Source organism: Crotalus tigris, unplaced genomic scaffold (genome assembly GCF_016545835.1).
Source record: "Crotalus tigris isolate CLP2741 ecotype Arizona unplaced genomic scaffold, ASM1654583v1 scf7180000024437.13266115, whole genome shotgun sequence".
Lineage (NCBI taxonomy): Eukaryota > Metazoa > Chordata > Lepidosauria > Squamata > Viperidae > Crotalus > Crotalus tigris.
Genome location: NW_024100606.1, coordinates 12,235,591 through 12,250,297, shown reverse-complemented (window position 1 = coordinate 12,250,297; position 14,707 = coordinate 12,235,591). Strand labels below are relative to the sequence as shown.

At 37.0% G+C, this 14,707-nt stretch overlaps 1 protein-coding gene across 3 annotated transcripts in view; it reads right to left on the bottom strand.

Moving 5' to 3' along the window:
- RUNDC3B (RUN domain containing 3B) overlaps nucleotides 1–14,707 on the bottom strand; it is a 63,779-nt gene that overhangs the window by 36,100 nt on the left and 12,972 nt on the right. For all 3 annotated transcript variants that reach the window (XM_039331426.1, XM_039331428.1, XM_039331427.1), the window contains exon 2: nucleotides 8,478–9,139. In XM_039331426.1, coding sequence (XP_039187360.1) covers nucleotides 8,478–8,581 — 104 coding nt within the window. In that variant the 5' untranslated portion in view covers nucleotides 8,582–9,139. The remainder of the gene's footprint in view (nucleotides 1–8,477; nucleotides 9,140–14,707) is intronic.

Sequence of the window (14,707 nt, the reverse complement as noted above, 5' to 3'; positions counted from 1 at the left end):
AAGATTTTATATTCTTTTGAAATGTGTTAAAAGTTTATGAAATTTTGATTTTTTTGTATTGCTATAGAAATATACCTAAAATGTATTCATTCTTCACACAAGACTTAAAATAAGAAAATCAAATAAAAATATTCACTTTCATCATGAAAAATATTATACTTGTTCATTGATTTATTTTATGAACAATTTTGCTGAAAATGACCCAGAGTGAGATATTTATTTGCAGTAACTGTACATAAATATTTCTGATAACCGTTCATCAGTCCTGCAAAGGAGCTTGAAGGAATTGTGGCCCTTTTCATCTTATAGAACAGCTTATGGTTTTCCTTGCATGTACTTCTCACTTCAGATCTTTCCATAATATTTCTATAGGATTAAAGTCAGGACTTTGACTTCTCTGTTCCAAAATATTAACTTTTTTCTGCTTTAACCACTTTTTGGTCATATGACCTGCCTGCTTTAGGTCACTGTCTTTTGAGCTTCAATTCAGACATTTGCCCAGACATTTTACTGCAGAATTTAGTTCCATCAGTGATGGCAAACTGTCATGGTCCAGAGCCAGCAAAACAGACTCAAACCATGATATTGTCACTACCATATTTCACATATGGGATAAGGTTCTTATGCTAAAATGCACTATTTTCATTCAAGCCAAAAGGTTCTATTTTGTATTATCCATCTACAAAACACTCTTCCATTTAGCTCCTTAGACATTACCCCAGAATTTTTGAGACCTCCCAGAGGATAATACACCTCACTCTTGGTATGATCATGTTTCTTTCACCATTTCTGGAGAGGGTAACTATGGAGCTGAATTCTTTATCTGCCTGATAATGAACTAGTGGAAATTAAACTCATTGAAAACAGTTGTATATTTTTTTCCAGGCTGGTAAACATCAACAATTGTTCTGGAGGTCCTCAGAAACTTTTATTTAAGTCATGTCACGCTTCTATATATTTGTGTGGTGAAAATCAGACTTTGAGATTGAATAACCACAACTTTGTTCTTTAAATAAGACATGACCTTCCACATATCTGTATCATTCCATAGATTAAAACACCTGATTCTAATTACGCCTTCAAATGAACTGATTATCCTAAAGACACACATATTTTTGCTACACAGAAATATGTAGCAGTAATAGAAGATAATATATGTAGCTCAGAGTTGAACTGTGAGGTCTTTAGTATTGTCTGAGTTTCGTGGTTTTCTTGCAGACATTTCATTACCAAACTAGGTAACGTCATCAGTACTGCAAAGAATTGGAGTTTGCTCTTATTTTTATACACTAGTGCTTGTCCTGTCAGAGTTGTGGGAGTGTTTTTGGAGGCTCCTTGATTAGGCTGTTATTTATGATTGGCTTGTTTGTCTCCATTGCTAGTTCTTTGACTGGGATATTGTTTACTTGTTAATCTAATGTTAATCTTGGTGTAAATTTCTATTCATATGGATGTTAATTGCTGGTGAGGAGGCTTTATAGCTTTGCATCATTTTTTCAATAAATAAATGAACATATAATATTCCTGATTAATCTTTTAAATTAAATTCTCTTAACTAGTTTTAGGATTTGCTTGGAGAACAGATTGTGTTTTAGGTCATATTTATGCAGAAATATCGAAAATTCCAAAGGTCTCACAAACTTTTAAACAGGACTGAGAATACAGGAATATGCATATTTTCTTAATATGCCAAAACCTGCTGCTCAGGGAGAATACAAGCTCATTGGTTCTACTTCCTTTTTTATTGTCTATTAACATAGCCCTCAATTTTTTGAAAGGTGAACATAGCAATGAAAAACTGTCTCTGCTCATGAAAATTCCTGTACAACATAAAATGACTCTTTGCTATGGAAGATATGAAGAGACCCAGCACCTTTAATCTTGAGTGTAATCAGGGATATAATACCTGAAAAGTACTATAGTGGTCAAAGTACCTGCAATTAACTTTATTTTATTTATATTTGTTTATGTCATTCATTCAATCTGCAGTTTATTCTATTTCCAAACGACAGGATAACTATTAATTAGAGAAGCTCTATATAGTAAGATTACATATTAGGATAATTTTGCACATCTTTCATCAGCATAGAGGAAGAAACAACACAGTATTTATTGTATTAGCCTGACTTCATTTGAAGGTGATAAATTCTTATTTAAAAAAGTAGGAAGATTTAAATTAGACAACAGAACCCTGGGAAGATATATATACCTCAAGAATGAAATATTATACAATATTCTATATAAAATTATCTACAATATGTTAAGTTATGGAGTGGAGATCTTCTACTCTAATTCTCTGCTCAGACAGGAAACCATTTACCATTTCAGTTTGTTTGTCCAATCACTTCTTAAAAACTTCCAGTGTTGGAGCATCCACAATTTCTAGAGGCAAATTGTTCCACTGATTAATTGTTCTGTCAGGAAATGTCTTCATAGTTCTAGGTTGCTTTTCTCTTTGATTAGTTTCCATCCATTGCTTCTTGTCCTGCCTTCAGGTACTTTAGAAAATAGCTTGACTCCCTCTTTTTGTGGCAACCCCTGAGATATTGGAATACAGCTACCATATTACCCCTAGTCCTTTTTTTCATTAAACTAGACATCCCCAATTCCACCAACTAATCTTTATATGTTTTAGCCTCCAGTCCCCTAATCATTTTTGTTGCTCTGGGCAGAGACTTACTTTTTTCATCACTGGATTTCATATTGTTAGATAGTGGCCAATGTTCAAGTCTATCAAGATCCTTCTGTATCTTAAGCGTATCTTCTGGAGTGTTGGCTATTCCTGCCAGCTTGCAGTCATCTGCAAATTTGTTGAGTTTCCCATCTGTCCCCTCATCCAAATCACTGATGAAGATGTTGAAGAGTACTGGGCCCAGGATAGAGTCTTGGGGCACCCCACTGCATACTTCCCTCCATGCAGACTCAGTTCCATTAAAGACTATACGTTGGATGCAGTTGGTCAGTCATTACTAATCCATCTGGTGGTGATGCTTTCTTATCCACATTTTTCTATTTTATCAAGTAATAAGTTATGGTTTACTTTATCAAATGCCTTACTGAAATCCAAGTAAATTATATTCACAGCATTTCTCTTGTCCACTAATTTTGTCACTTTGTCAAAAAATGCAATAAGATTTGTCTGGCATGATCTCTTTTTGACAAACCTATGCTGGCTTTTGGTTATGACTTTATTTGCCTCTAAGTGTTCACAGATTCATTGCTTGATTATCTTTTCCAGACTCTTCTCAGTTATTGAGGTCAGTCTGATAGATCTGTAGTTTTCTGGATCTATTTTTTTTCTTTTTAAAAATTAACCATGATACTCTTGCTCATCTTAGGATTTATTTATTTACTCCTACTATTTGTAGTTTCTTTCTGAAGATATTTTCAGTAAGATATTTTCAAGGAAGTATATTAGTAAAATAAAAACAAAATTTAAATAATCCAGATTCTTTCCACACAACTAATAGGAATAGATGACCTTATAGGAACAAAGCATAAAGTATTATTTTCATTTGCCCATCTTCTTCCCTTTTCTTTTCCTTCCTTCCTTCCTTCCTTCCTTACCTACCTACCTACCTACCTACCCACCCACGTCCTTACCACTTTCTACAGAGGGGCAATCAAGAGCATCCTGTCATACAGCATCACAGTCTGGTCTGGAAGCATCATTGCTTCAGATAGAAAAGTGGTGCAGAGTGGTGAGGATGGCTGAAAGGATTATTGGCAGTTTCCTCCTTTCCATCCAGAACATAGCACATAAGCATTGTTTGAGCAGGGTCTGCAGGATTGGGACACTACACATCCTTTTCACCTGTTTTCTTGTTACCTTCTGGGAGGTATGGTATAGTACCTGAAGAACATCCAGATTCAGTCAGTTTTGTTCCATACAGTATTAACCTTGTGAACTCTAAATCGTCCGTTATGTATTCAAGATGGACAGTGATTAATATTTATATGTTACTTATGTAAGGTGTAGGTCTATACATATGTTGTATATAGTATGTTTAAATGTGTTACATATGTGTACACTTTGAGAGCAAGCAACTAAATTTCATTTTTAATGTGCCATTGTGCCCAAAGTAAAAAATGACAATGTTATCTATCTATCTATCTATCTATCTATCTATCTATCTATCTATCTATCTATCTTTCTATCTATCTACCTACCTACCTACTTACCTACCTACCTACCTATCTACCTACCATCTTCCTTCCTTCCTTCGCTTTCCACAAAGTAAAGGGGAAGGAGAAAGAAGGAGAAATAGCTTAATTTTGTCATACGACAATAAATCATAAAATGGACTTGAATATGAAATATATTATTGGAAATAGCATATATCTACAAGGATCTCTTGTAACAAGTTTCTAAAGCTCGAAGGTAAATTGAGAGCATTCAAAAACTGAAGGAAGATATATTAATTATGCCAGTATTTTATAGCTCTAATTTAAATACTATGTGAATACCATAGATTTCATTTCTACAAATTCCATAAGTACTAGCTGGATCGGGGCGTGGACTCAATGTAAGGTTTGAACATAAGTACTAGCTGGATCGGGGCGTAGGTAGGGTGGAGGACTATCACAAGGCAGGTATGGGGAAGGGGACAGGTGGATTCCAGATGACCAATTAACCGTCAATTGGGGTGTGTACTCTGGGTGTGGCAATGAATGGAGCTTCGTTCCAGTGCTAACTTAGTTTCAACATAGTGAATAAAGCTTGTTGAATACTGCAACGTTCCTGTTTCCTGGCTTTCGCGAAGCGCGGTTAGGACGTTCTGTTAAATGATCATACCAGATATCTACCAAATTTAACAGAAGTAAGGTTATTAGTAGATTACTTTATCAAAATAAATATGTTTTTTTCAGTACTTAGCAGCCAGATAGCAAAAATTTAGGAACAAAAATGGAAGCAACCATATGATATATATAAGAACTGTAGCAATTAACTGTGAGATTACTAGAATATAGTATAGATAAAGTATTTACATACTTCAATGGCTAAAGATTACATACAAATTTAAGACTTAAGGTATTTTATTACAGTTGTCAAATAGCAATAGAATCCATTCTTCCTCAACCATATCAAATTTGTACAGTATTAAGGCAACTTAATACTGAAATTTGCTTTTCAACATTTTGATATTTTTCCTAAACAAAATTTTCTCCTAGCTTTTACCCTAACACTGAAAGAAAGTTTATTATTCTTGCCTAAAGTACATACTGCATAATAATCTACATATTTTATTTTTACATATCAGAAACATCATAATGCTAAGTGAACCAGCTAATGGAATAAATTAAGCTTTACGAAGAATGTATGCTGTCAGATAGCAATCACCATGCCTGGATTTTTTCAGGCAATCCAGGAAATATTATCTTTCATTTTTAACCAGGCATATCTTTTCCATTAATTATTGTATTGTTTCTCTAAAGAAAATCCATTAAGCAGGTGTAATTGGAATAGATCTGCAATAGCTTTTAAATAGTACTGTTCTAAAAGGTCTCTGCCTGGAAGCACTCAGGAAATAGTGATAGTAATATTGGGAAAATGAGATACTTAGAAGTAGCTGATAAAGAAAATATCCATCAGTATGACAAACAGAGCATGATGTTGAAAACAAGGGCATATATATTGTTAGGCTTTCTAGTTAGATGCTGTAACATTCATGACATATATCATTGTCACTAGAAACTATGCTATTCATTTTTACCTTCATCACAGAAAATACTCTGTGCCATCCATTTTGTCTTGCTTTAAATGGAGGCTTTTATTTCTCCATCTCAAATAAATGTCAGCCTTTCTTTATATAGAAAATAAACCAAGGATGCATCAGCTGTATTTGCATAATATCTTCATAAATGGTTATTTATTCAATCAACTTTTTCAATTATAAATTGGTTGTATTTGCATCACACACTAGAAGATTAACAAAATTAACCTGGATTTGTAGAAATCAGGTTACAGTGATGAGAAGTACAGGGCAAATGCTGTTTTTTTCTTAGTAATGGAAATTCATCACCAATATAATTATTTTTATAATTTTCTACAAAAGCTTAGCCTCTTTTCTGGATTACTACTGGACTCAGGATTTAGAATCCTAGCACACTACAATGGCAACACTTAATATGGAAACCTAAGCATTATTGGGCCTCATTAATACTAATGGAAGAGCACTAAGGAATCCCACAGTTCTATCCTAAAAAGAAATATCATACTGAAAAAAAGCAAAGGCAAGCCACCATCCCACTGTTGCCAAGAAAATTACATAATTAGATTTAAAGTACAATGGGCTTTGCTACAGATTACTAAGTCAAAAAACCTAATTGAGATATAACTACTTATAGTAAGGCATGAGGCCCTTATATTTAGTCAGCAGGATATAAAGAAAAAAAGATGATTTACTTCAGGAATATTTCTGAAATGACATTTTGAGTATACAAAAACACACAAGAGAAGCAAAACAGAATAAAGTACATGTTAACCAACATGACAAATTCTGGACACAAATCTTACTCCAAAGCAAGAAAGTGGCATAAGAATACTTGTCATTTTATCTGTTTTCAGATTTAAGAAGATATAAATGGGAAAGAATTGAAAGGCAGAATGAAGAAAGTGCAGTGGTAAAGAAGAGAAACAAGAAATTCCTTAGAAGACTACACACAAAAGTTTTATAAAAGTTGATTACCCCATTAGCATTTTTAACATTTGCAACAAAGCTGCTTTCATAGCAGGATGGTGAATAACTCCTATGGCAAAAGCTGAAAAACATATTAGTAGCTAAAAAACCAGAAAGAAAAGGTGCAAAATAATCATTCCAGTCGCCAACAGGCAGTAATATTATGCATATTCACTTTACAGGAAAATCCTGACAACAGAACTCAGGATACACAAACTGCAGAAAACATGGACAGAATGGGATACTCAGGCATTTTTCATGGCAGAAATGCATTAGTACCTTTTTCCAGGATGTATTTTTTTAATCTCTCCATGTATTTTCTGGTGGTCACCCAACCAAGTATGAATTATATTCAACTCAGCTGAGCTTTTTATAACATGAGTCAAGCTTCAGAGAATATATATACATATTTACATATATGTAAGTGTATACCCATCCATTCACTCACTGACTTTGTGAGCTGGAAAGCTCATAGCCAGGGTTTGAGACCCAAGTGCCGTGCGATGGGGTAAGCTCCAGTTATTCGCCCCAGTTCCTGCCCACCCAGCAGTTTGCAAGCATGTAAATGCAAGTAACAGTTCGATGGGAAGATAACAGTGTTCTGAGGGACAAATGAGATGGGTTTTGTAATTTGTTAACTAACACAGTTATTTCGTATTTTAATTTGATGTATTTTCTCTCTTTTAAAATAATGTTGGTTCATTACAGATTGGAATATAGGATAGCTGTATGGATTGGTTAGATAGCTTTTAACATTCCTAAATTGAAAAGATAAATCTTCAGATTGATTATTTTCTCTCTTCAGGTACAATACAGACAAGAATTTAGGAATAGCTTTTAACATTCCTAGATTGAAGAGATAAACAAGCTGAAGATTATCTGAAGATAAGAAAAAGTTTGTTAGTACAAATTTGGGGTCTGGTTTATCTCTTCAGTGAACTCTAAACAACTTTTTTCCTTACAATGATGTCAGACCTCATTTAATAAACATGTGTGATATTATGGGATGTAAATGTGCAACATGGTTAACCACATGTAACTGATTTCCTATGCAAAGGGGAGGGTACTGTTGTCCTGTCCAATCAACTTTCCTCTTGGATGTTTCTTTGTTGTGCTAACTATAAAAAGTGTTGTAAGCTAAAAATCGGGGTTCCCTCTTTGAATGAGAGGAATCCCTTTTGTCTGAATATTCTTATAAATTGTAATAAAATGATCCTCCTGTCTCAGTGTGTGTCATTGGAACATATTCATGCCGAGGCATGAGCCTAAAACAGCCATATTTGGCCATCAGTTCCCTCTGCCTCCCTCTGTAGAGTCAGATTGGCCACATGACCACAGAAATGTCTTTGGACAATGTTGGTTAAAAAACGGAGGTGAGCACCGCCCCCTAGAGTCGGACATGACTAGATAGGGGAAACCTTTACCTTTTTATATATGGTGTTAGTATTATTGTGTTCATCTGGGTATATACACAAACACACACATAAACACTAACGCATAAGTATGAATTACGTTCAGCTCTGCTTACCTTTTTCAACCAGAGGCAAACTTCAGGGAATATATATATATATATATATATATATATATATATATATATATATATATATATATATATATATATATATATATATAAATCAATTTTATTTACAGCTAAAAGGCCAAAAAGAAGGGATGTTTGTGTGTATGTTATATATACATACACACACACACACATACAGAGAGAGAGAGAGAGAGAGAGAGAGAGATTCATTCATTTAATATGTATGCAAATGGAGCCAGACAGGGAGCCCAACTTACCTGCAGACGGTAATGAGATTCCGTCTCTCGACGGCTGCGTTGCGGGCATAAATGCTCTTCCTCCGAGTAGCAGCGTTGAGCCCCCCGAAGTTGAACGACGCCATCTCTCCGGCGAGGGCAAAGCAGACTGTCGGCGTCTTTGTTCCAGAGGAGAAGGCAGGAGGGAGGGGGGCTTACTCGGTCGCCACTGCTTCTTTTCAGCCCCAGCTGCCACTTCGCGAGATGGATAACTTTTTTTTTACGCAGCGAGTCACGGAGTTCCGCGGGGGTCGCTCAATCGCCCCCTCCTCCTGCTTTAAGGATGAGCTCCCAGCCGGGAACCACAAAATTTGTTGCAGCAACGGCAGCAACACAGCAGCAATAACAGGGACCGCAGAGCACCGGCCTCGCCAGCCAATCCGGAGGGCGAAAGGGCGGGCCTTAAACTGGGATGCGTTTCTTAAGGACAAGCTCACGACTTTTCCCGCAACGGACGCGCCAGTCAGGTAAGCAGAAAGCGAAGGTGCTCGGGGGTGTCTTCAGATTGGGTTGTGGGCGTGGCCAGCGTTGCGCGGTTGTCACCGGAACGAAGGTAATTTGCCTCTAACGGAGCTAGCCTCCTCCTCGCGCCCGGGTTTGTAGAGAAAGGCTCTGTTATTTCCTGACTCATTCTTTTGGAAAATCTGTAACGAGGGCAAAGCAGCAGAAATCCATCAAATGTACAGAGAGACCCAAGGAAGCCCAAATATATTCTGCTTTATGATTTTCAGCGCGGAAAAGCCGCCTGGAGAATAAAAAAATATGCATATGTAATACGGTTATGTCTACAGCTTTCTGCATATAGCCATAATTGCAAGCCCGTATTGCAAGGCTGTATACATAGAAAAAAATGAAGACTCTCTCACTTCTGCCTCACAAGGATTCCTAGGTAGTCGTCTTCTGCGATTTTTTTAAAAAAAATCCAGTCTGCAGCCTGAGATCTCTTGGTGGTCTTTCCAAGTATTACCCAATTCTTGTTTGGATTTTTTTCTTTTTTCTATTTCTCTTTCTTTCTATCTTTTTCTTTCTTGTTTTTCAGCAAATGGGTTAGGTACTGTAATAGATTTAAGCAGTGCTTTTTTTGTTAAAAAAAAAAATGCCAGAACTCACACATGTCATACAACTGCCTTGCCTACCCTACAAGGTTCCATCCAAAAAAGGTGCCAGAACTCCGTTCTATGACAAAAAAAGCCCTGGATTTAAGTTATTTAAAAAAATACTGAGATCCCAGACCCTCGAAGCATTAACCATATTTATTCTTGCATATAATTTGTGGACAAGAAGCCTGCCTAATTATAGACACATTTAGGTAGACACTTGTAGGTGCATACGCAGAGAGATACAAGGGATTAGTCAACCCCAACCAATTTCTCTGCTGCAAAGAAGTAGGCTCTAGGAAGCCTTAACATTTGTATCTTTCCTTCTTTGGATAACAGACTCCACTGACTAGCTTTATATTATTTATTTCCTAATTCCATCAACTGGCTTCAATCCAGCCCCTTCAAATCTAAAATCACTGTAGCCTGTAGGTCACCTGAATCATCATATAATATATTCATGTTTCTATGGTGAAATTTGAAAAGTGTGTGGTTGCTGATTCTATACTATCACTAGCTTTGGTTCTTGAAAATAAAGATTTGTTGTGTTGAAATAAAACTCAGGTCCAGTTCCAAGCTGGGAGTAAATAAAATGGAGGCTAAGATGCTGGAAATAAAAATGGAGGTTGCTTAGGAAAGAAGGTTCCTGTTTATTGATGAGCAGAACATCAACAACAACAACATCAGAACATCAGCAACAGCAACAACAAAATGCAACATTTTTTAATGTGTGCCATTGTGCCCACAGTAAAAAAAATGACAATAAAGGTTATCTGTCTATCAGTTCTGGGACAGCTGATCAAATGGAGTTGAGAGTGGGTGGGTTTTTATACCTTCTTTGGGCTTTGTATTTGAGATGCCTATTTTGTGCAATGTACTTTGACCTGAACTTGAGTGTGCCCTTTTGGTATTCTAATGGTGGTGGGTTAATCTTATTATGTCCTGGAGGTCCTGTCCTATCCTTGGAGCTGGGTGCGGGAATGTATATTTTAGGAGCCTTTGTTTTTCTAATCCCATCAGTTCCAGCCTTCATGGCTCCAGTCTTCCTGAATGGATTAGAAAATCTGAATTTCTAAAGAGTGTCATCCTCAGATTCCTGCCTGGGGAAAGGGAGACTGGGCTGTTTCTGCCTAAGATTTTTTCCCCTTCCTTTCTCCTTCAGGGGAAATAATCTATCCTGCCTTTTTTTTAAATATTCCCCCAAATATTTCATTCTCTGGGGGGGGGGGGTGTTGCTGACTCCCTACAGTTGGAAAAATGCTATAATTAAAAAACTCCAGTCTTTCTGATGTTGGAAAATTAATGTCATATACAGTACATGTAGGCCTAAGTATACTTTTTTGCAGTTTTTTGCTGTAATTTTGTCAAGTACGTTAGCAGTATATTTACTCTTCTCTCATTTGTCTCCTTCCCAATTGTTGTGTACTCTTTTGCCTGTCCAGATATCTAGTCATCCTAGTTGTGAGAGAGTGACTTGTCCAAAGTCATAGAATCAATTTTGATGGCTCTGGCAGGCATAAAGTCCTAGAGCTTTTAGCCATGAGCATACTGGCAATGGAATTCTAGAATTTGATGTACCTGAAAAGAGCTATGGTTGGGAAACCTATAAGTTTAATAATAAATAAAACATTGCCATCTAGAATGTATCCCACACCTAACCCAAAGCCTGATATTCCAAGATCACTAGAAGAAAGGGAGTGAAGGAAGCAGTGGGGGCTATTTAAATCTCTGGGAAGATGCTGTTCCAGAAAGCAAACACTATGGCAGAAAAGGCATGCCTTAGCTTCCAGAGCCCGCCGACTGATAGATCTTATGGGATGGGCAAAATGATGGGAGAAATATGATCCCTCTTATATTATATAGGGCTTGTAGATGACAATCAATACCTTGAATTGTACCCAAAGCTTTCTGGTAACCACGCAATTCAAAGCCTACTGGTAACCATGCAATTCATGATGAATTTGGGGTGTTCCTTGGACTTGAATTTCAAGTCCAGATTAAAGTACATCACCATCTGCTAAGTTGTTTGTCTTCTAACAACAAGTAATACACATTTGTTGCATAATAACATAATCATTTAAGCACTAGTATCTATTTCTCTTTGATTTGTCCTCATTTAACAACTGTGTGCAATCTACCTTTTAGATAGACTATAAACTGTTATGGCACGTAGTTATGTAATATGTATTTTCTTGTTCTGTAAATTATGTGATGAGGCCTGTTGAAATGGATAAATCATACAAGAAATAAAATAAAACAAGCAATTTGCTTACCTACCACGTTTCCCCAAGAATAAGACCTACCCTGAAAATAAGCCCTAGCTTGATTTTGGGGGGATGGGCCTAATATAAGCCCTACCCCCAAAATAAGCCCTAGTTCTGGGGTGAGGAGCATGCCCCAAAATCAAGGGGTAGGGGTGGTGCAGCTGTTCTATCCCAGCCTATAGCCGTCCTTGTTAAAGGCACAAGGACCAAAACCCTGTTAAAATAGGCTGGAGACTTTAAAACAAAACAAAACCCCTTTTAATATGGGTGACAAACCTGCCAAATAGTCCAAAACACAAACAGCAAAACTCAATCCAAATGAAGGAAATAGTCCACAGGAAACATGATGCAAACAGAAGAATAGTCACAAGCAAGACAAACAGACCAGGATTCAAAGAAGTACTTTGCAAACGGTTGCCTTCAGCAACCAGCTCTGCCCACACCTCCTCTTTTTATACAGCAGTCCCAAGGCGTTGCCTCTCAGTGCCTTCTCCTTTTACCCTGGAGCTGCCGTATTGACTGCTGCTGATTTACTCTCACTAATTGATGACATGTAGTTATGTAATATGTATTTTCTTGTTCTGTAAACTATGTGATGAGGCCTGTTGAAAGGCCTGTTAATTGATGCATGCATCAATTATCATGTCCATCAGGTGTGAATTCTCCGAGTCTAACTCATTCTCCTCACACAGCTGAGCTTCATCAGGAACACGACTGGAGGGCCCAGGCTTTGCATCAAACCATGAGTCATGTAATTCATCAGAGCCTCCCTCTACCCCTGATGGCCCTTAAAATGCCTCCTCCACCTCCTCCTCAGATTCCTTAGACTCATCTGGCACAGAATCACAACAGCAGCCAGGTCTCCCATTCCCTGACACCTGCCTCACCTCGCCGACCCACTTCTGTGGCGCCTTGCCACCACTTGCACACGTCACCTCCAACCTCCATTTCACCGTCAGGCCTTCCGGAAGGACCTCTGCAGCTGAGAATGGAGCTCCAGATTGACATACGTGTCAATCCGGAGATCGGTTCTTAACTGCAGAAGCCTTTCCTGAAGGCCTCTGGCAGCAAAATGGAGGCCAGGGGGGTGTGCGCATAAATCCAGAGCTCCATTCTTAGCTGCAGCAGTCTCTCCTGAAGGCCTTTAATGTCAGAACAGAGGTTGGGGGTGACGTGCGTGAGCGGCCGCAGAAGTGGCCAGCTGGATGGGGCTGTCGGTACCGCCTCTGTGACAGAGGAAAAGATTTTCCCCCAAAATAAGAACTGGTACCTCTTTTATAGGCAAAAAATATATATAAGACCTGGTCTTATTTTCAGGGAAACATGGTATGTAAGGTCAAATTAGATAGTGTTTCTTTTCTTTAATCAATATGTCAATGAATTTACATCCAATTAAGAACTACATATCACATTTATTTAGAGTCATCACTCTTGATCAAGAAATCCATTTTGGATTTTAAAGCTTGACTTCATTGAAAAAAATATGTTTCATTAAATAAAGATATTTGCATTTTAGCCCTAGAAGCTATAGAAATTCATTTTAAAGACATTTTAGCACTCCTTTCCATAGGTTCATTCGAGTTATCATTAAAAACTAAACATCTGGCATATGAAAGAAATAAAACAATTATACTCATCAATTTATTCTAAACTGCTTAGAATAACAATTAGATATTTGATTTTTATAACATACTATGAATAACATAATAATCACTGAAAATAACATTGTAGATCACTTTTCCAGTACCTTTGAATGCATAATTTGATTATACCTTCATGTTACCTCATGGCTTGCTGAATTATGGCTACAATGTCAATTATGGCTACTATCATGCTGTATCATGAACTATGAGTGTATTATATGATAGCACTGAAATCCAAAACCTAATCACATGCATTTATGAACCCGTATCTTTCTTAGCTTGCTTTTTACTGTTTATTTGATTTACTTGATATCAAGATTATACATGATTCTGAGACTTCCGGTGGATCTGCGCGGGCGATGGCGGCTACTTTGTAGCCGTCCTCCTGGGTAAGTGTAATGAATCGCTATGAACAGCATACATCAGCTGTTCAGCGGTTCAAAATCCCCCTCCCAGGCAAAGGGGGGGGAAGAGGGTTGTCTGAATAGTGGTAGAGCCTCTTATGTACCCCCAATTTTTTGGGGGGAGGTGACAGAGTGCTCCCACAGAGTTCAGACTGTCTCCGCTTCCCAGCTGCTTTTGTCCCTAGGGACAAAACAAGCCGTCGCAACCACCTCCGTGTTTAAAGGGATCTGGTGAGTTTTCTTTAGAAGCGGACAGAGTTGATTAGAGGATTTATTTTTGCTTTCTTTGATTTTATATGTATTTTAAGTTTAAAGGCTTATTTTTATGTTTATATTCTTTCCTTTTACTTTTTACTTTTTGCTGAAAGGGAAAGTAAAATGGCGATCGGCAGACTTTCTAGCGTTTTTTTTTCTGGGAAGCTAGAATGGCGATCGGCTTCTTTTACTTTCTCTTTTCTTTTCCTTTTAATGATTGGATGGTTTTTAGAAGCATTATTATTTTTGTTGTTTAATTTTTTAAACATTATTGTTCTTGTTTGACTTTTTTGCTTTGTCTTTTGTACTTTTAAAAGGCAGGCCTTTTGGGTCTTTTTTCTCCCCCTTTTTTTCTTTTTAATGACTGGAATGGATATTTTAATTCCTTTTTTCTTTTTTCTTCTTTTTTAACTCCCCCCCTTTTTTATTTTATTTTATTATTATAAAGATTTTCCTTTGAGGGAGTTATGATTTTCTTTTGAAGGAATTTTTGTAATTCTTAAAAAGGAGTAAAGTTTTTTTTTTTTTAAGATGGCTCCAAAGCATCCA